The sequence below is a fragment of the Phacochoerus africanus genome, chromosome 2 (genome assembly GCF_016906955.1).
Source record: "Phacochoerus africanus isolate WHEZ1 chromosome 2, ROS_Pafr_v1, whole genome shotgun sequence".
Taxonomy (NCBI): domain Eukaryota; kingdom Metazoa; phylum Chordata; class Mammalia; order Artiodactyla; family Suidae; genus Phacochoerus; species Phacochoerus africanus.
This window is the reverse complement of record NC_062545.1, coordinates 161507098-161527571: the sequence shown is the minus strand read 5'-3', so window position 1 is coordinate 161527571 and position 20474 is coordinate 161507098. Positions and strand designations below refer to the sequence as shown.

Genomic DNA, 20474 nt, shown 5'->3' with positions numbered 1-20474 from the left:
TCCGAGCCGCGTCTGCGACCTACACCACAGCTCACGGCAACACCAGATCCTTAACCCACTGAGCAAGGCCAGGGATCGAACCCGCAACCTCATGGTTCCTAGTCGGATTCATTAACCACTGCGCCACGACGGGAACTCCAATACTTGGTATTCTTAGACTTTTTAAATGTGGTACATACATATAAAGTGGTATCTCATTATGGGTTTTCATTTGCATTTTCCTGACAATTGTGAAGCTAGAGTGTGTTTACTGACATCAAAACCTTTTTTAGGTTTTTGCCCGTTTTTCCCATTTTGGGTTGTCTTTTTTCCTGTTATTTCTTTGAAGTTTGTTATATAATTGGAATCCCAGTATTCTATCACTTTAGTGTTTTATAGATATCTTTTTTCCAGTTTGTGATTTTTCTTTTACATTTTTGCCTATTGGAACACTGATTTTTAATTTTTTAATATATTGATCATTTCCAAGACATGATCTCCTGTACTTTCTCCTTAAAATGTTTAAAGTTGTGTTTTCACAATAAAATTCTTAATCCATCTAGAATTGGTTTTTATGTATGGTATATGCTCAAATTATTTTTTTCTAGATAAATAACCCATTTTCCCATTATTGTTTAGCATGTCTGTACCAATTCTCAATGTCACCTCTGTCGTATATGGAGTTTCCATGTATGCATGTGTCTGTTATTAGGGAACATTATTTTCCACTGGTCTCCTTCTCAGTTGTAACATTGATACACTGTCTTCATTACAGTTGCCTTGTTAAAAAGTCCTGAAATCTAACAGGCAATTCCAGCCTCCTATCCTTTTTTTAGAACTGTTCATGACCCTTAACATTTTTAATGTAAATTTTAGCATTATCTTGTGGGCTTCCAAGAAAGATCTCGTTCAGATTCTGATTGAAATTGAATCAATTCTATAAATTAATTGAGAGAGACATCTGCTTCACCATTTTGAGTCTTCCTATCCAGAATTTACTATACCTTGCACTTACTTAGATCTCCTTTAATGTCTTTCAGAAAAGTTTTATAATCGCCTCTGAAAAAAATTGTCACCTTATATGTATAATGTTATAGTGCTACCTTTTTTTAGGATGTTTTTTAACCCTCTTACCAGTATAGAAATACATATAACTTTTGTATGTTGAATTTATGTCTGGCTAACTTGAGAAATGTTATTATTAGTTCTAATAATAAAATGTCTCCAGATTTTTTTTTGTTTCAAATATAGAAGAGTTTCCAATGTGAATAATATATTCTTTTCTAGTACTTTTACTTTATTTTTCCCTTTTCCTTACTGTGGAATCTAGCTTTTATAATAGATATTAATTTGTTTACTTCTGATATTAACTCTTGCTTTCTTTTTAAAATAGTTTTGATAGGAGTTTCAATTTTCTTAACCTTTTCAAATATTGAACTTTTAGCTGTGTTGATTTTGCTCTATTTGTTAGTTTCTTTGATTTCTATTTTCATCTTTATTTCCTTCTGCTTTCTTTAGGTTTGATTTTTTTTTTCTATTTTTTTAACTCCTTAAGGAGGAAGCTTATTAGATTATTTACTTGTTAACTTTTCTCCTTTCTGATACACGAATTTAGGTTCAAAGTATCCCTTTAACCACATCCCTTTCGCTCCATTGTAGCTTCATGACTATTTAGTTCCAATTAAATTCTCATTTCCATTATTTCTTTATTGATTCATGGATTTTGTTTCATAAGGTAAAAGTAGTTAATTTTGAGTCAGTTCCACATTTGTGCCAGCTTTTTGTGATCTGCTTGTTCTGTCAGCTATTGAGAGACGTGTTAAAGTTACGATTGGGAGTTGTCTATTTCTCCTTCCAGTTTTTTCATTTTTTGCTTTGTATATTCTATAAATGCCTTTTATCAGGTTGGGAAAGGAAGTTTGCTTTTATTGCTAGTTGGTTGAGTATTTTTTTCATGAAGCAGTATTGGATACCATCAAATGTTTTTTCTGATCAATTGAGATGACCACGTGGTTATTGTTTTTTATTCTCTTACAATGTTTTATATTAATGGGTTTTAAGATATTAAAGCACCCTTTGCTCTCCTGTGGTAAATCCCACTTAGTTTTGATGTATAATTCCATTTACATGAAGCTGGATTCAGTTTGCTAGTGTTTTGTTCAGGATTTTTGTGTCAATGATAAAAGCTGTCTGTAGAATAGAACTCACAAGAAACAAGCCTTATTTTCACCACCTTCCATTATTATAAGGTGGGTCTGAAAAATGGGAGGAGGAGTTAAAAATCCTTAAAAGGATCAGACTCCCAGATTCCCTTTCCAACCTTAGTGGAAGACTGGAGCTTTACTTTCTAGATTTGGAATACCAGGCATATCTGAGAGGAAGAATGAGGTGCTATAATGAAAGGAGGGAAATTAAGTCAAAGGTAGAGTTAGTGATTAGAAACCTCATCGCCTTTCTCCTTCTTGGCTCCAGGAATAATGGCAGCCAAAATTATATCTTTAGGGAAAAAAGACTGAAAGAAAGTTTGTGCAAGATTCACTTTACAGTGAATTTACCCATGCACAGAAAGATTCTGATCAACATTTAAGCACCCCAGCCTTTAGTGGACATCCCAAGATCACCAACCATTTGAGAAGAGCTTCTGACATCAAAGAGATGAAAATATACACCCAAGAAAGAGGATACTGGAGGAAACAGACAATACAGAATCTATTAGATGAAGAGTGGGAAAACAGAAACAAAGAGAAGTCCTTACCATAATCTACAAGGCAGAAAAGAACTAGCTTCCCTCCTCCTTACATCTTGGGCCTCATCTTTACCTTCTCCCTTGCTCATTCTGGCTTCCTTGCCTAGAAATGATAGACATGCTATCCCACCTGGAACCTTTGCTCGCCTCTTCCCAGTTTCTAAAACACTCCTCGTGTCCCTTCAGAGGACACTCCTCTTGCTTAAATATCATCCTCTCTATGAAGCCTCCATTGAATACCTCCATGTAAATTGTAATATTCTTCACTTTGGCCTCCCAGGACCCCATGTCTTACTCACTGCTCTTTGCAAAGCAAAGAGCCCTTATCACCCTCTAATATACTATATGACTTACTTATTTTGTTTGTTGTTTAGAACAAAAGAACATAAGCTCTCCACAAGGGGCTTGTTTTCTATTTGCTGCACCTTCTGTGACTAAAAACATACCTGGCACATAGCAGGTGACAAAAAGTTTTTTTGTTTAGTGATCTCCATGCACAGATATTGGCCAAGAATATTCATAAGGATCATTTGGTTTCTGGTGTGGATGCCAGAAATTGTGGCAGCAGCTTACATCACACCACTTTTTTCATTACTTATTCAGATTCCCTGCAAGAGTGATATTAACTCTTACACACCCATAGTATCCCCAGTTTTAGTAACCACAAAACTGGCCTCTGCTCTAGACTTTAAAATAGAGTGTCTTGCTTTTGGCAACATGGAAAATGCAAGGGACAAGTTATAGAACAGTTTTCACTAGGAAAATATGTCTGAGCATGGTATCTGTTAAATGTATAGATGTATATAAATTTAAATTTTAACATTAGATGTTGGGGGAAGCTAAGGGAGAATGGGAATCAGACTCAGAAGGAAGGTTAGTGAAAATCAAAGTGAATTATTAAGTTATATGATTGAGATCTTTTAAAGTTATTTCTGTACCTAGTCTAGCAATCCATTGCAAATTCCTTTAACAAAGTAACAGAGTTTTCCATTTTTAGTCAACATTAGCTTATGGGAATGTTAAAAATTCAATGAAAAACTTTAAACCATAGCATTTTACTATGTAAACTGTATTTCACTAAAGTCATCTTTTTAAATCAGGTTATTTTAAGTTCCATGATAAAAGAATGTGAACAAAAAGTAGAGAACAAGACCGTCCAAGAGCCTCAAGGGTAAGACATTAATTCTTTTTTTTTAAGGCTTTGTGTTAACTTTAATTTCTCTATATAAATTTTCTGTAGATGGCTTTTGTGTTTTATATTGTGTTATTTTGGAGTCATTAATTTGGAAGATAAGAAAATCCTTTAAATCAGCAGTTCTCAACTGCTGATCCCTAAACCATCTGAGGAATTTAAAATTCAGATCCCTACCTCATGCTCTCTGCCCTCAACACTGTGAGTCAGCCTAGTATCTGTAGATTTAAAAGCTTCCAACAAAAATACTAAATCAGGAGTTCCCATTGATCTGATGTGTCTATGGCTGTGATGTAAGCTGGTAGCTGCAGCTCTGATTCCACCCCTAGCCTGAGAACTTCCATATGCCACAGATGAGGCCCTAAAAAGCAAAAAATAATGATAATAATAATTCAAAAAGATGCATGCACCCCAATGTTTATAGCAGCATTATTTACAATTGCCAGGGTATGGAAGCAACCCAAGTGTCCATCAACAGATGAATGGATAAAGATGTGGAATATACATATAGTAGGGACTACTGCTCATCTATAAAAAAGAATGAAATTCTGCCAGTTACAGAGATATGAATAGACTTAGAGGGTCTTATGCTAAGTGGAAAAAGTCAGAGGAAAATAATGGATGATATCAGGTATATGTAGAATCTAAAAAATGCAGCAAACTAGTGACTATAACAAAAAAGAAACAGACTCATAGACATAGAGAACAAACTAGTGGTTACCTAAAGGGGAGAGGGAAGGGAGGAGGGGCAAGATAAGGGTAGAGGATTAAGAGGTACGAACTATTACATATAAAATAAGCTACAAAGATATGTTATACAACACAAGGAATATAGCCAATATTTTACAACTATAAGTAGAGTATAACCTTTGAAAATTATGAGTCACTATATTGTATACTTGTAACAGAGTATTGCACATCAACTATACTTCAATAAAATAATAAACAAAATAAAATCTTCCAAAGAGATTCTGATAGATAGCCAGATTTGGGAATCATTGGTGAAAACAGTTTCTAGAAATTTGTGACAGGAGTTAAAAGATTTAACTTGATTCACTGCATAAAGGATTGTAAATTTGTGGATGTTCTAATCACATGCTTCTAACTAAACTACTTAGAATTCAAAGATTCAGTGAAACTAAAATAAGAACACAGATGTGAAAGGATAAAGTTGGGCATTTCAGGAGAGGAAGTAATTTACAAATAGTCTGTGTGTACTCTAACTCTTACTGAAGTAACCTTGAGTAGTTAATCTTAAATGTACTCTGTTAGGTATAAAAAGCTGAAAGATACTTCCTTTATAAAGCTGACCACCTGGAATAAGCATTTCATCCTGTTAGGCTAGGTGCACATACACACACCCACCTCTATAACCCCTAGACCACCCAGACTCCCTGCCCCCCACAACACAGTATTTTGCCTCTTACTATGAGTCAGAACCCTTGTTTATTTAGCCTCCTACAGTAGTAGGAGCTCCTCGATCATTGTGGCCATGGAAAGTTAAAAACAATAAAAATACTTTGATGGGTTTCTATTCTGAACACAAAATCCATAAAATTAATGTTAAAGCAAATAATTCTGTTCATTTGTCATTCATTAAATATTAAATTTATTTGGTGCCTTATTAGTTTAAAATGTGAAAGGTGTTGGACTAAAATTGAGAAAAATTAATCTTTAAGATATTTTGCAATAGCAGTTGTACACTGCATTTTACAGATGAGGAACATGAATCAGAATGATTTAAAGCATCTTGGCCAAAGCCACAAGGCGAATTGGTGGATCACTGAAAAATTGTCCTTCATCAATACTTTTGATCAGTAATATGATAAATCAGTAGTCTTTAGTAGTCATTTTGATTGTGCTTACTCCCTATACAGAAGATTGGTCAAAAAGAACGAAGAGAAAGATTTGACATTGTTGATCAAAACTAGTGCAATTGGGGACATGTTTCTTCTCCCCAACCCACCAAAAAAGTAATATGTCATCAAATTGTTATCAGCACAGTATAAGACCTCACTGTGATTTAATTTACTCATTTGTGAAAATAGGGATAATATCTATCTTTCAGGGTTGCTGTAAGAATTCAATGAAGTGATGCTGATAATGAGAAGAATAACTAACACTTACAGCATGCTAGCCTGGCACCACTAATAGGCATTAATACTTGTATAATCATTAGTAGTCCTGTGAGGTAGGTATTAGTATTATCTCCATTTTATAGATGAGGAAACAGAGGTTAAATAACTTGCCCCAAGTCACACAGCTGGTAAATGACAGAACCAAGATTCAGCCTTGTTCCAGGCTTGCCCCTAATCACTATACCTTACTGCTTCCTTCAATAGAAATGATAAACATGAAAACCCCTAACCTATTATGGTACCAAAAAACTCTACTCCATAAATATGAATTTCCCTTTTGTGATACCAGTGCAAAATGTATTTATTAATGTTATACTGCTAGAAAAATGAAAAATAGATATTTTAGGTTTTTAATTGCTTTACATAAATTTCAAAATTTCTTTCCTAGCTCAATGTCAATCGCTGCAAGCTTAGTGAGTGAAGATACAAAGACCAAGTTTTTGAACAAAATGGGCCAGTTGACAACATCAGGTGCCATGTTGGCCAATGTGTTTCAGAGAAAGAAGTAAAAGCAGGAAGGACGCCCCCAGAAAACACTAAAATGGACCTCAAGCAGATTGGTTCCTTGTACTTGAAGTACTTGCCTTTTTTATTTCCTTGTTTTATGTTCTTGCATTATAATTTTATCTTAACCTCCAAAGATATTTGCACTGCTTTTGATTATTGCTGTATATCTGTTAATTTTGGAGTTACAACTGTGGTGATAGAAAATTGAGTTGATAGTCTATACCAAGCCCCTCCTCTATGTTCTTGTCTTTCAGAATAATTTTTATATATATAGTGAAGAGGTTTTTTTTTTTAATTTTTGGATGGGATATTAGCAAAAATATCTGTATGATACACTAAGCTATTACAATGGTACTTAAAATAATGTAAATTTGAAGTCATTGTTATAAAGTAATAAAAGTGGAGATTACTTAAGTATTTAAATTATGAAAGAATAATGCAGACTTTTTATTGTTTCTTAACTGACTAGAAAGAGCCACCAGCATTACTCTGTGCCTTTTGGACTTCAGTTTGTGTGTCTGTAGGAATTGTGTGCATTCCATTCACACAGTATTTATAATACTGTAATGAATCTGAATTACAAATCCTACAGTAAGTAGATAATAATGAAACTTTCAACATTTCAGCGCTCTCATGAATATTCTTTAAGTGCTGTTTAAACCTCCCCATCACTTACATGCATATAATGGACTTACCCGAGGAAAGATAGCACATGGGCATGGGGAGTGGTAACCAAGGTGAATTCTACAAACTGGTGTGTAGTCGATTTAAACACTCAACACTAAATTTAAGTAAGAAGAGCTAATGATTGTGACATTTTTTCCCCAGAATTGAAATACAAAAGAAAATATGGTTTGAATCTGAAATTTAACACTTACTTACACAAAACATGTTCTTTAAAATATTTTCTGCTGATTTTCATTGCAGAGATTATCTTTTCATTCTGTGTGTTACAGAGAAGTACAGAAAAGTTCGGGATAGTTGAGGGCCACTTTTCTCCCTCTAATCTAAAAATGACATTGGTTATATTATTATTGGTTAGCCACCACCTTGTCCCTTAAAGTTGGTGACTTTTCTTGTGTTTGATATATATTGCATAGAGTCTTAAGTCAGTGTACAGTCCCACTGGAATTTGACAGTTGTCTATAATGCAACTTGAAGTAGAAAAGAGTGGTACTGGACATAGGAGGGAGGTGGTTGGTTTAAGGGGTTAATGTGAGGCCTTTTTGAAAAATGAATATTTTAGTAAAGAGAATTCTCTTTTGAGCACAGCTGATACAAATGGGTGATTGTCATGTTTGTTGTATGAACTGGTTTAATATATTTGGAACATAGTTGGATTACTTTCACTTCCTGGGAGAGTTAGCTTACCACACATTCAAGCTTACAAAACAAGTTGCCATAGGCAAAGCCATTTGAAAAGTTTATTCTGAAATTATTTCTTTTTACCTACAGTGAAATAATTGTTACCTAACTAGTCTTTCTGGAAACTGTTGGATTCTAGGCATTCCTGAGAAATTGAAAGTGGCTACCTTTCATGTCAAAAATGTTGATCTATTATAAATAAAATGTTTTTGCATATTTGTTTTGGTTTTGGTTTTGGCTATGTGTATTTATTTTTATTTTGAAACACTATCCTATATCCAAGCAAAAGGAAACAAGAAGGTGTATTTCATTAAAATGTATGTATTTCATTAAAATATATTTTATTTTAGGAATATAATCTATATAGATTACCTGTTTTCATTTACTTTCACTAAAAAAAAGATTGTGTTGTATAAAAATTAATACATTTTAGATATAATTTAAAGAAAAAAATGTTTAAATTCTCCTTTGCTTTGAACTATTACTTCAATATATAGTAGAATTAGTGTGTTTGTTACCTGGTAAATAAATATAATGTATTTTTAATGTGATAACTTCTATTAGCTTGTGAATCCATTTATCTAAATGCTTATGGTTTTTTTTGAAAGACACCAGCTAGCAAAATACACAGTACATTTCAAGTCTCCCTTATGCAGTTAAATATCTTAATGTTAGTAAGACTTCACGTTTATTTTCTTAGTAAAATATGGATTCTTTAAAGAGAAAGCAGACACTAATCACTGAGACTGGCTGTGTTCTTTCAAAACACCCAAGCCATAAAACTCCCATCCACCCATCCTCACTCTTTTTAAACAGAAGTAAAAACAGTGCAAGTAAAAGTTAAGCTTGCAAAGTAATGGAAAGTTAATTTGAAATTATGCTCCAAAGCAAGGTAGGGACTAAAGTTTTGCAGAAATCTAGAAGTGCTATAGATAACAATTTTGCTGGATTATTATGAGAATGATGCCTGAGTGGTAGCTTTATCTACCTCTGTACATAATGTCCTTGACCTTCATTTGTTTGCATTAGTACCTCTTTTGATATATTACTTTGCTAAACATCAAATTGACTTAAAACCTGAATGAAATTGTGAATGATATATATATATATATATATTTTTTTTTTTTTTTGGTTGCACCTGCAACATGTGAAAGTTCCCAGGCCAGGGATTGAACCTGAGCCACATTGAACCTTAACCTGCTGTACCACAAGGAACTTCCTAATTTAAATGACTTTAATGGCATCTCAATTCAAGGTGCTATCAGACTTGTTTTTCTTACAAGAAAAAAAATAAATAATTGGTTCAAGATAAATAGTCTCTGATAAAGTTTGGAGAGGTGGAATCAATATGTGCTGAATTGTCTTTTCATGATCCCAATTTTTAAGATAAGCTATTTTAGACCATTATTTGACCTTTAAGGACATAACTTTCTCTAGAATCCACCTTATTGATCTTTGAACAATGATAGGCCACTGCAGCAAACGTTTTGTGCTGATTAACAATTAACTATTTTTTATGTAAATAATGAGTATTTAAAGAGCTCTATAATTAGCTACTCAAATTCCTAAATTCTCCAGTTTGGCCAGGTAACAAAATTCCAGATTTATTTTGGTTTTTAACTCTCTTACAAGCAAAATATGAAATAAATTTAGCCTATCATAAGAATAGACATGTGTTTGAAAGTTCTAATGTAACTTTACAGTGTGCTTGATTTTGTTACTATTTTATTTCAGTACATTTAAAAAATAATAGGTTAAAGACACATGCTATCAAAAATAATAAATGTGTCAGGTTATCTTCATACTGGCAAAATAACTGGACTTTAGACTGTTTTTATTACTATATAAAGATGCTCTGTGTGCATTTCATCTTAGAATCTGGGCCATAATCACAATTTGAGAGTGTCACATCTCATCATTCCTATTTTCTCCTCAGGATTAACTGTAGGAAACTTTGTTTTGATTGCCTTCTTTATGGTTCCATCCAAGGCCTCGCTCAGTGGGTTGAGGATCCATCGTTGCCATGAGCTATGGTATAGGTCACAGACATGGCTTAGATCTGGCATTGCTGAGGCGTAGGCCGGCAGCTGCAGCTCCAGTTGGACCCCTGGCCTGGGAGCCTCCATGTGCCATAGGTGCGGCCCTAGAAAGACAAAAAGACCAAAAAAAAAAAATTTTTTTAAGGAAAAAAACCCTTAAAATAAAAATTATTTACTCTAAAAGCATACTTGTCATAAAGTACACAACAATGCAAACTTAACACTCTTAAAGTTTTTATTATATGTTTTTGATAGTATGTAAATAATTCCTTCAGTTCAGTATGGTGAGGAATGTAAATTATTTGCTTTTCTTTAAAGAGTCTTCAGTAATACCTGGAATATTCTGTCCAAAGTATGTCTATATTGGAGGGCTGTTTTTACTATTTTAATTCCTTTTATATCATTAAAGTTTACTCCATTATATTTATTTAAATGAGATCATTTCATGAATAGATTTCTTGAGGAAATTTAATGTAGGAATTTCTTGTTGTCTGTTATTTTGGGGTTTGTGTCATTATAGGTGTTCTTTGTCAGTAATGTTATTTAGGGTTGTCATTTGTTAATAGCAATCTGCTTTTTAAAGTTTTAAACTACTCTTTTAGTGAAAAAGCAACCCTTTCTTAAACTGTTGGCATTTGCAACCTTGGATATTTTTAGATATAGATTCTCAAAGAAGATGGAAATATTATAAATATCTCTATAGTAAATGTTTGTTGTTGAGTAATACTAATAATTTCTCATTGACTTTATGATTTTATAGATGCTTTATCTTTATTTCTGATAATTGACAATTCTTTAAATTTTAACTTTCTCTTTTCATAAGCCTTCCATCATGTTAAACAATGAACTTATAGTGAATACTTTAATAATGTAAATTATTTCCTAATTTACTTTTATATGGGCTTTATATCTGTCTAACAAATTTTTTTTGTCTTACCATCAAAAAGCATGGAAATAATAACATGCTTTCTATTCCTCACAAGACTTTATGAAAATTACATAATAGTAAACCTGAAAGTGCTTTAGCACTTTGAAAGTATCATGAAAGGTTGAAGTGAAATTAACAACTTTAAACCACTGAATCACTAAAATATGGATAACCCCCTCTCCCAAACTTTGATTTCTAATAAGTGAACAGGTTACCATGCCAAGTATGATTTACCAAAGATTGCAGTAGATGATAAAAACTACTTTTGATTGTTATTTTCGCCAACTTTAAACATTCCCAGAGTTTCCAACCTAGAGAAGACTAGTAAGGTAAATTTGCTTTTTATTTATTAAAACTTGTCATTAAATTAGAGTTCTTCAAAGACCTCAGAACTATTAAATTAGTTTAATAGGTTAGTTTTCCATTACATAATTTGTTTAGGTTTTTTAAAAATTTTACCCTTTGCAACCCCACTCATATCTCTTTGTATACATTTGGCTCTTATATTAACTAGCTCTTTTAATATCTAGTTTGAAATTTCAGGCTCCTTGTAACAAAACTTTTCAAAAGGGAAGCAAAATAAGAACCTGCATTTCTTGAAAATAACTAGTTCCTAGTGTTATCTAAGAGCTGGAACTCCTTCAGTTCACCGTGGACCAATAAAAGAAAAGTTAGAATCCAGGTTTCCTGCTGAAGCTACAAAAGTCTTCAAATCTTAGGAGATAAATGCGGCATATCAAATTTGCATATCATTTTGCTTCCTTTATCTTACCACAAAACATCTGAAAATATTGTAATCATCCTCGAGAAATTATGAAAAGGTGACAGAAGCCTAGAGATAGACAATTCTGGTTTTTTAAAATGAGAAACCAGTAGATCTTATAAAATGTGGATTACCATCTAGTTTTCAATTTTATATAAAGACTCTTCGAGTTGACCTTTTCTGACCACCCAATTCTAAGTAATCCCTGTAACTCTGTCATCAGCCTGGTTTTTCTGTTTCATGATTTTACCAGCACTCACTTTCTGTTTTGCATTATCTGTCTCTCTCACTAGACTCAGCTCCATGAGAGAAAATGTTGTCTCTCCTTTTCAACCAGTGTCTCTGGTACTTGAAGAATGCCTGGTACTAAACAAACATTGATTGAATGAATTAACCAATAGTTGAGCTTAACACCAATTCTATGTACATTTTCTATTTAGATTAAAAGGGTGATCATGAGGACAATTAGGAGTCCCCAGAAGAGTATGAGTTTATCGAAACTGTATGATGAGCCAACTTGATGTTCTTTTCATAGAGTCATTATATGTTGATGAGAATTGTGTAGGCTTGTGCATTTTGAGCTCAGCAAAGTATTTGACTATTTCTCATAATGTCTTTATTTCCGAGGTAGAAAATATGGGTAAATAATTGTACAAATGGAAGTTCTGTCATACTGTATGGCCTAAAATGCTCTGCAGAGCTTGTATTCGTATCTCCAGATCTCTGGGCAGTGCCCCTTACCAACAAACTTCACCACGTTTTCTAAGCAATTCGTAAATGCAGTGAAATCATCCCTTTCTAAAGATTATAAAGTCATTCCCATTCAATGTATGTATTATATATGGAGTACCTAAATTGTGCTAGGCATAGGATGCAATGAGTAAGACCAACAGAACAGAGCTGGCAGCCAGGCAAGGAAGCAGACAGGTGGAGAGGGAAGGGTGAGGAGGTCTTACCTTAATTAGGGTGACTACTTTGGAAGGCCTCTCTAAACTAGGAAGAATAGGAAACTAGGGAAAATAGGCTTTACTCATGTAAAAATAGAAAAAGGAAAAAGAGTAGTATATGCATAGGCCTTAGTGTATTCAAAGAATTGGAAAAAGAAGACCAATGGGACTGGAGCATTTTGAATGAGACAGCATATCAAATAACGAAATTGGAGAGGGTTATCGCTGGGTCACATGGGACCTTGTATACTATTAGACGTCAGAAAAGGAAGGTTTTGTATAGTTGAAGGAATAGAATTGATCCAATTTACATTATGGTTATAAACATGCTTTGTAAGAATATTTTTGAAAAGGGCAGGAGGCCACAGACAGAAGCTAATACAGCCGTCCAAGCAAGAGATAATGGCAGCCTGGACAAAAATGTAGAGAAAAAAAGCAGATCTGACATACATTTTGGAACTAGAATTGGCATGACAGGTTAGGTATGCTGCCTGAGGTAGACAGAAAAGCCAAAAATGTCACTCAGATTTCTGGCTGGAATAACTGAATAAAAGTGGGCAATGACAATATCTAGGAAGTGAGGTCAAGAGCAAGTTTTAGGAGTTAACCTACAATTTTGTTTTAGATGTGTCAAATTCAAGATATCTGAGTGTTACCTGTGTAACTGTCAAGTAGGAAGTGAGTTATCCAAGTCTGGATCTCAGGAGAGGTCAGGATTGAAAATATAGATTTTTCATGGAACTAAGTGAAATGACCTGAGGAGAGAGTAATCATGGAGAAGAGTATCCCAATATGAACCATGGGACACTCGCATATTTGCAACTTCACAGAGAAAGAGGAACTACTAAAAGGTTCAGGAGGAGTGTACAGTGAGGTAGGAGGGAAACCAAGAAAGTGTGGCCTCTTGGAAGCAGAGAGAAGAGTGTTCGAAGGACGGTCATTTACTGTTTATCGGTCCGGATGAAGATGGATCTGAAACCTGTTGGAAGATTAAAGTTATTGATCACTTCCATAGTAGTTTCAGTGGATTGGTGGAAACAGAAGCCTGATTAGAGTGGATTATAGAATGACTAGATATAACAGCTCTTTCAAGAAATATTGCCATAGGAGTTCCCATTGTGGCTCAGCAGGTCAAGAACCCAACAGGTATCCATGAGGATTTGGGTTCAATCCCTGGCCTTGCTCAGTGGGTTAAGGATCTGGCGTGAGCTGTGGTGTAGGTCACACATGCAGCTTGGATCTGGCGTTGCTGTGGCTGTGGCGTAGGCCAGCAGCTACAGTTCCAATTGGACCCCTAGCCTGGGAACTTACATATGCCAAGGGTACGCTCTAAAAAGCCAAGAGAAAAAAGTAACAGGCAACAACTGTGAAATCCTTGAGAAGGTAGGAGGGGTGAGATTCAGAGCACAGACACAACCTGCTCTCCTTGTAACGGGAGAGAAAGCAGAGAACAGATACACTTGGAGGTAATTTGGTAGATTTACTGGTGGGAAGGTTTGGGGGTTTCCATTTAATTCCTTCTCTTCTCAGTGAAGTATGAAGCAAAAGTATTAGCTTGGCTAGCATGTGGAAAGTATTGGAGGTTTGAGAAGAAAGAAGGTAGAAATGGTTGCCTTCAAGAATGACAGAGTGTAATTATTGAGGGAATTGTAGGCTTGCCAAGCAATTTTGAAAGCCCATTTGATCATAGTAATTATGCATTTAAAGAAAACCAGTTAACACAGTTGTATTTTTTTTCTTCCAGATAGGATTAGCTGGTCAGGAGCAGATGTGAAATATACACACAATAAAGTAAAACCAGGACTGGGTTTTTCCAGCTGCATTACAGGAGAAAAGTCAAGGACATTAAAGCTCTTGCAAAGTAATTACTACAGTGATGAACCATAGAGTCTAAACTGGAAAAGGGAGGGAAAGAGATATTGGAATGGGGGGGAAATAAATAATCTGAGGGCTGGGTCTCAATGAAGTAAAAAATAGCTAAGTGAACTGGAAAGATACTTCCTTTGGGTGTAGAAAGGAAAAAAATAACATACCTGATGTGCCTCCAGCCTTTAAGGCACAGAAGTTTTCGAGAGCAAAATTAAAAAGCCTCCACTTAAAATGATAGCAGGGAAAGTTGGTGTCTTAGTGGTAGCCAGGATTCAACTGGTATAAAGACAAGCAAGAGACCCTTCAAGAGAAGAGTTTGAGAAATCTGAAGACAGACCATGAGTTCCCATGTGCACAGTGGATGGTGGAGAAGGGTTAGAGATTAAATAAATTTAAGGAATGTTCAGAGTAACTCAGGGGTAGCTCAGGTCAAAAAAAAAACTTGGGCTTCTGATGAGTGAGGTAAACAGATTTGTGACAGTCTTTAAGAAAGTGGGTCTGCTGGGCATGTTTTCTCTGCAAATCAAAATGTTCCTGATAGTGGGAAAGCTTCAAGTTTCTCACCATTAAATATATAAGTTAGCTGTAGGGGTTTTGTAGATACTCTTTATAAAGTTGAAAATGTTCCCCCCTCTGTTCCTAGTTTACTGAGAGCTTTTCATCTTAAATGGGTGTTGGATTTTGTCAAGTACTTTTTCTGCATCTATTGGTAGATCATGTGACTTTTCTTCTGTAGCCTTTGAATGTGATAGATTTATGTAATTGATTTTCAAATGGTGAGTCAGTCTCACATACCTAAGATGAATCCCACTTGGTTGTGGTGCATAATTCTTTTGACTCATTGCTGGATTCCATTTGCTAAAGCTTGTTTTTTTGTTGTTGTTTGTTTTTTGTTTGTTTTTGTTTTTATTTTGTTTTGTTTTGCTTTTTAGGGCTGCACCTGCAGCATATGGAGGTTCCCAGGCTGCACCTGCAGCCTATGGAGGTTCCCAGGCTAGGGGCTGAATTGGAGCTACAGCTGCTGGCCTACACCACAGCAACATCAGATCCAACCCACGTCTGCAACCTACATGGCAATGCCAGATCCTTAACCCACCAAACCCGCAACCTCATCTTTCCTAGTTGGATTCATTTCCACTGAACCACAACAGGAAATCTGTTTTGCTCATATTTTGTTAAGGAATTTTTTGTGTCTGTGTTCATGAGAGATATTGGTCTGTAGTTTTATTTTCTTGTAATATCTTAGTTTGGTTTTGGCATTAGGGTAACCTAGGGCCCATAAAATAAGTTAGAAAGTATTCTATCTTCTGAAAGATCACAGGGAATTGATACAATATCTTCCTTAAATGCTTGAGAAGAAGTCACCAGCTAACCCATGTAGAACTAGTGCTTTCTGTTTTGGAAGGCTATTATTATTATTGTTGTTGTTGTCTTTTGGGTTCACACCTGCAGCACATGGAGTTTCCCAGGCTAGGGGTCGAATTGGAGCTGTAGCCACTGGCCTATGGTACAGCCACAGCAACACCAGATCCGAGCCATGTCTGCAACATACACCACAGCTCATGGCAACACTGGATTTTTTCTTTTCTTTTCCTTTTTTTGGAAGGTTATTAATTATTGACTCATTTTCTTTAGTGGATAAATGCTTATTCGGATTGTCTATATCTTGGATAAACTTTGGCAAATTGTGTCTTTAAAGAAATTGACCTGAAGTTCCTGTCGTGGTGCAGTGGAAACGAATCTTACTAGGAACTATGAGTTTGTGGGTTTGAACCTTGGCCTTGCTCAGTGGGTTAAGGATCTGGCATTGCCGTGAGCTGTGGTGTAGGTCATAGATGTGGCTTGGATCTGGTATTGCTGTGGCTGCGGCATAGGCCGGCAGCTGTGGCTCTGATTCAACACCTAGCCTGGGAACCTCCATATGCCATAAGTGCAGCCCTAAAAAGCAAAAAAAGAAAAAAGAAAAGAAATTGATTCATCTCACCTAGATGTTCAACTTACAGGCATAGAATTGTTCACAGTATTCCTTTATTATCCTTCTAATGTCTATGGGCTCTGTAATGATGTCCTCTCTTTGATTTCTGGGTTAGTAATTTGTATCTTCTCTCTCTCTTTCTCTTTCCTGGCTAGAGGCTTATTGGTTTTATTGATCTTTTCAAAGAATCAGCTTTTGGTTTTGTTGATTTTTTTTTCTATTGATTTTTTCTTTTCAATTTCATTGGTTTCAGCTGTAACTCATCATTTCTTTTTTTCTATTTCTTTGGATTTAGTTTTGCACTTCTTTTTCTAGTTTCCTAAAGTGGAAGCTTAGATGACTGATTTTAGATCTTTTCTAATATATGCATTCAATGTTGTAAATTTCCCACTAAGCACTGCTTATCCTGCATCCCACAAATTTTGATAAATTGTGTTTTCATTTTCATTTAGTTAAAAAAATGTTTAAATTTCTCTTGAGATTTCTTCTCTTACTCATATATTTTATGGAGTATATATTAATCTCCATGTATTTTGGAACTTTCCAATTATCTTTCTCTTACTGATTTCTTGTTTAATTCCATTGTGGTCTGAGAGCTGATACATCTAACTTCTATTCGTTAAAATTTCTTGAGCTATGTTTTATGTCCTAGAATATGGTCTATCTAGATGAATGTTCCATGTTCCATGTGAGCTTGAGAAGAATATTTTCTGTTATTGTTGGATGAAGTAGGCTGCAGCTATCAATTATATCCAGTTGATTGATGGTGTTGTTGAGTTCGACTATGCTCTTACTGATTTTATGCCTGCTGAATCTATCCATTTCAAGGGAGGTGTGTTGAAGTCTCCAACTATAATAGTGGATTCATCTATTTCTCCTAGCAGTTCTATTGCTTTTTGCCTTGTGTACTTTGATTCTCTGCCATTAGGTGCATATACTTTAAGGATTATCATGTATTCTTGGAGAATTGACCCCTTTATCATTATGCACTGCCTCTCTTTATCCCAGACAAACTTTCCTTTGAAGTCAGCTCTGTATGAAATTAATATACCTATTCTTGCTGTCTTGCTTTTTTCTTTTTCAGCTGTGCCCATGGCATGTAAAAGTTCCCAGGAATCAAACCCACACCATAGCAACCCAAGCCACTGCAGTGACAATGCCAGATCCTTAACCACTACACCACCAGGAAGCTCCTCTTTTTATTAGTGTTAACATGGCATATCTTTTTCTATCCATTTACTTTTAATCATATGTGAATTTATGTTTAAAATGGAATTGTTTTGGAGTTCCCGTTGTGAGCAGGTCACAAAACTGACTAGTATCCATGAGGATGCAAGTTTGATCCCCATCCTTGCTCAATGGGTTAAGGATCCAGTATTGCTATAGCTGTGGTGTAGGCCAAAAGCTGCAGCTCCAATTCGATCCCTAGCCTGGGAACTTCCATCTGCCACAGGTTCAGCCCTAAAAAGCCAAAAAAAAAAAAAAAAGGATTTCTTATAGATGACATATAGTTAGGTCTTATTTTTTTTTGATCCACTCTGACAATCTCTTTTGATTGGTACCTTCAGACCATTGATGTTCAAAATGTGATATAACTGGATTAATATCTACCATATTTGTACTGTTTTCTATTTGTTGCCCTCGTGCTTGGTTCCTGTTTTTGTCTTCCATTCTTTTTCTTCCTTTTGTGGTTTTAATTAAGTGTTCTGTTTGATTTCATTTCATTTTCTTCCGTTTCTTAGCATATCAATTTTACTTCTTTTTTCAGTGATTTTCTTAGAGTTTCCAATATACAATTACAGCTAACCTAAGTTCAATTTCAAATAACACTGTAATGCTTCACAGGTAGTGTTAAGTCCCATATAATAACAAAACAAACCTGATTTCCCCATCCCTTGTATCATTGCTGTCCTTCATTTCACTTTTATATAAGCGTACCTAAAATATATATATCATATGTATGATATATACACAGAACTCATAATCAAATACATTGTCAATATTATTTTAACCCTTATCATCTGTTAGATTAAGTATGAGAAAAAAAATGTTTGTCTTTTTTTTTGTCTTTTTGCCATTTCTTGGGCCACTCCCGCAGCATATGGAGGCTCCCAGGCTAGGGGTCCAATCGGAGCTGTAGCCACCAGCCTATACCAGAGCCACAGCAATGCGGGATCCAAGCCCCATCTGCGACCCACACCACAGCTCACAGCAACACCAGATCCTTAACCCACTAAGCAAGGGCAGGGACCGAACCCGCAACCTCATGTTCCTAGTCGGATTCATTAACCACTGTGCCACAACGGGAACTCCAAAAATGTTTATTTTGCTTTCACTTATTCTTTCTTCAGTGTCCTTCCTTTATGTAAATCTAAGTTTCTGACCTATGTTATTTTCCTTCTCTCTAAATAACAAAACATTTCTTGCAAGGAAGGACTACTGGCAACAATACCATCACTTTTTGTTTTCCTTTAATTTCCTTCACTTTTGAAAGGTAATTTCACAAGCTACATTTAAATATGTCTCTCCACTGTCTTGCTTTCATGGTTTCTTAAGGGAAGTCAGATGTAATTTTTATTTTCTCTATAGAGCAGATTTTTTTCCTCTGGCTTCCTTCAGGATTTTTTTTTTCATTATTTAGTTTGAAAATTATAAGCCTACATGAAGTTTTTCTGGAATTTATCCTGATTGATGTTCTTTAAGCTTCTTGGAACTATAATTTGGTGTCTGACATTAATTTGAGGAAATCCTCCATCATAATTGTTTTATATTTTTCTTCTGTTCCGTTCTTCTGATATTTTGATACCGTTTGTAATTGCCTTACAATTCTTAGATATTCTATTCTGGCTTTTTATTTTTTAGTCTTTTTTCTGTTTGCTCTTCAGTTGTGGAGGTTTCTATTGATATACCCTCAAGTTCAGAGATTCTTTCCTCAGCCATGTTCAGCCTATTAATAAGGCCATCAAAGGCATTCTTCATTTCTGTGAAGTGGTTTCCATCTTTAGCATTTCTTTTTCATTCTTTCTCAGGATTTCTCTCTGCTTATATTGCCCATGTGTTCTTGCATGCTGTCTACTTTATCCATTAGAGCCCTTAGCATATTCATCATAGTTGTTTTTAAATTCCCAGTCTGATTATCTCAGCATACCTGCCATGTCTGGTTCTGATGCTTGCACTGACTCTTTAAACTGTTTTTTGCCTTTTAGTATGCCTTGTAATTTTTTTTTATTGATAATCAGAGTGACATACTGGGTAAGAAGAACTGTTTTAAATAGTCCTTTATTAATAGGGTGTAGATGTGGGTGGAAAAGAAACACTCTATAGTCCTGGGATTAGGTCTGTCTTTAGTGAGCCTGTGCTTCTGGATTATGAACTTCACAAGTGTTTCTCAGTTTTTTCCTTCCTTCTTAGGAAGAACAGAATGGCAAGAGTGGGCTGGAGTTGGGTATTTCCCTTCACCAGTTTAGTTAGGCTCTGATAATACTCCAGCAGCTTAGGCTCTGAGGTTAACTAGTTTCCCTAAGGGCATGCCTTTTAAGAACAGTGCAGTCTGGGGAGTTCCCATTGTGGTGCAATGGAAACAAATCCAACTAGTATCCATGAGGATGTGGGTTCAATCTCTGGCTTCACTCAGTGAGTTAAGGATCTGGCGTGGCTGTGAGCTGTTGTGTAGGCCAGCAGCTATAGCTCTGATCCACCCCTAGCCCAGGAACTTCCATATGCCATGGGTGCAGCCCTAAAATGCAAAAAACAAAACAAAACAAAACAAAAAAAACCAGAGCACACTGGTAGATTTCAAAATTGTTTCCTCTCCGCTCCTCCTGACAGAAGAAGAAGAGATTTTTCTCTGATTTCTACTGTGAGAACCTGGTCACGCTCCTGGAGGTAAAATTCACAAAAGCATAGGGATCCCTCTATGCCTGGGTGCCCCTGGAGTTTTTAACTATCAGACTTGTCCATTCTGGGCCACCAGAGCAATTGATCAATTATAGCTCTGGTTTTTCCACACCAGCTTTTGTTCCCACA

General features: G+C 35.4%; 1 protein-coding gene across 4 annotated transcripts in view; it reads left to right on the top strand.

The window, feature by feature from the left end:
* The window catches only part of RELCH (RAB11 binding and LisH domain, coiled-coil and HEAT repeat containing), a 109622-nt gene extending 101479 nt beyond the window's left edge, over nt 1-8143 (top strand). For all 4 annotated transcript variants that reach the window (XM_047767015.1, XM_047767016.1, XM_047767014.1 and 1 more), the window contains 2 exons: nt 3826-3896; nt 6444-8143. In XM_047767015.1, the coding sequence (XP_047622971.1) occupies nt 3826-3896; nt 6444-6564 (192 nt within the window). In that variant the 3' untranslated portion in view covers nt 6565-8143. The remainder of the gene's footprint in view (nt 1-3825; nt 3897-6443) is intronic.
* The last annotated feature ends 12331 nt before the right edge of the window (nt 8144-20474 follow it).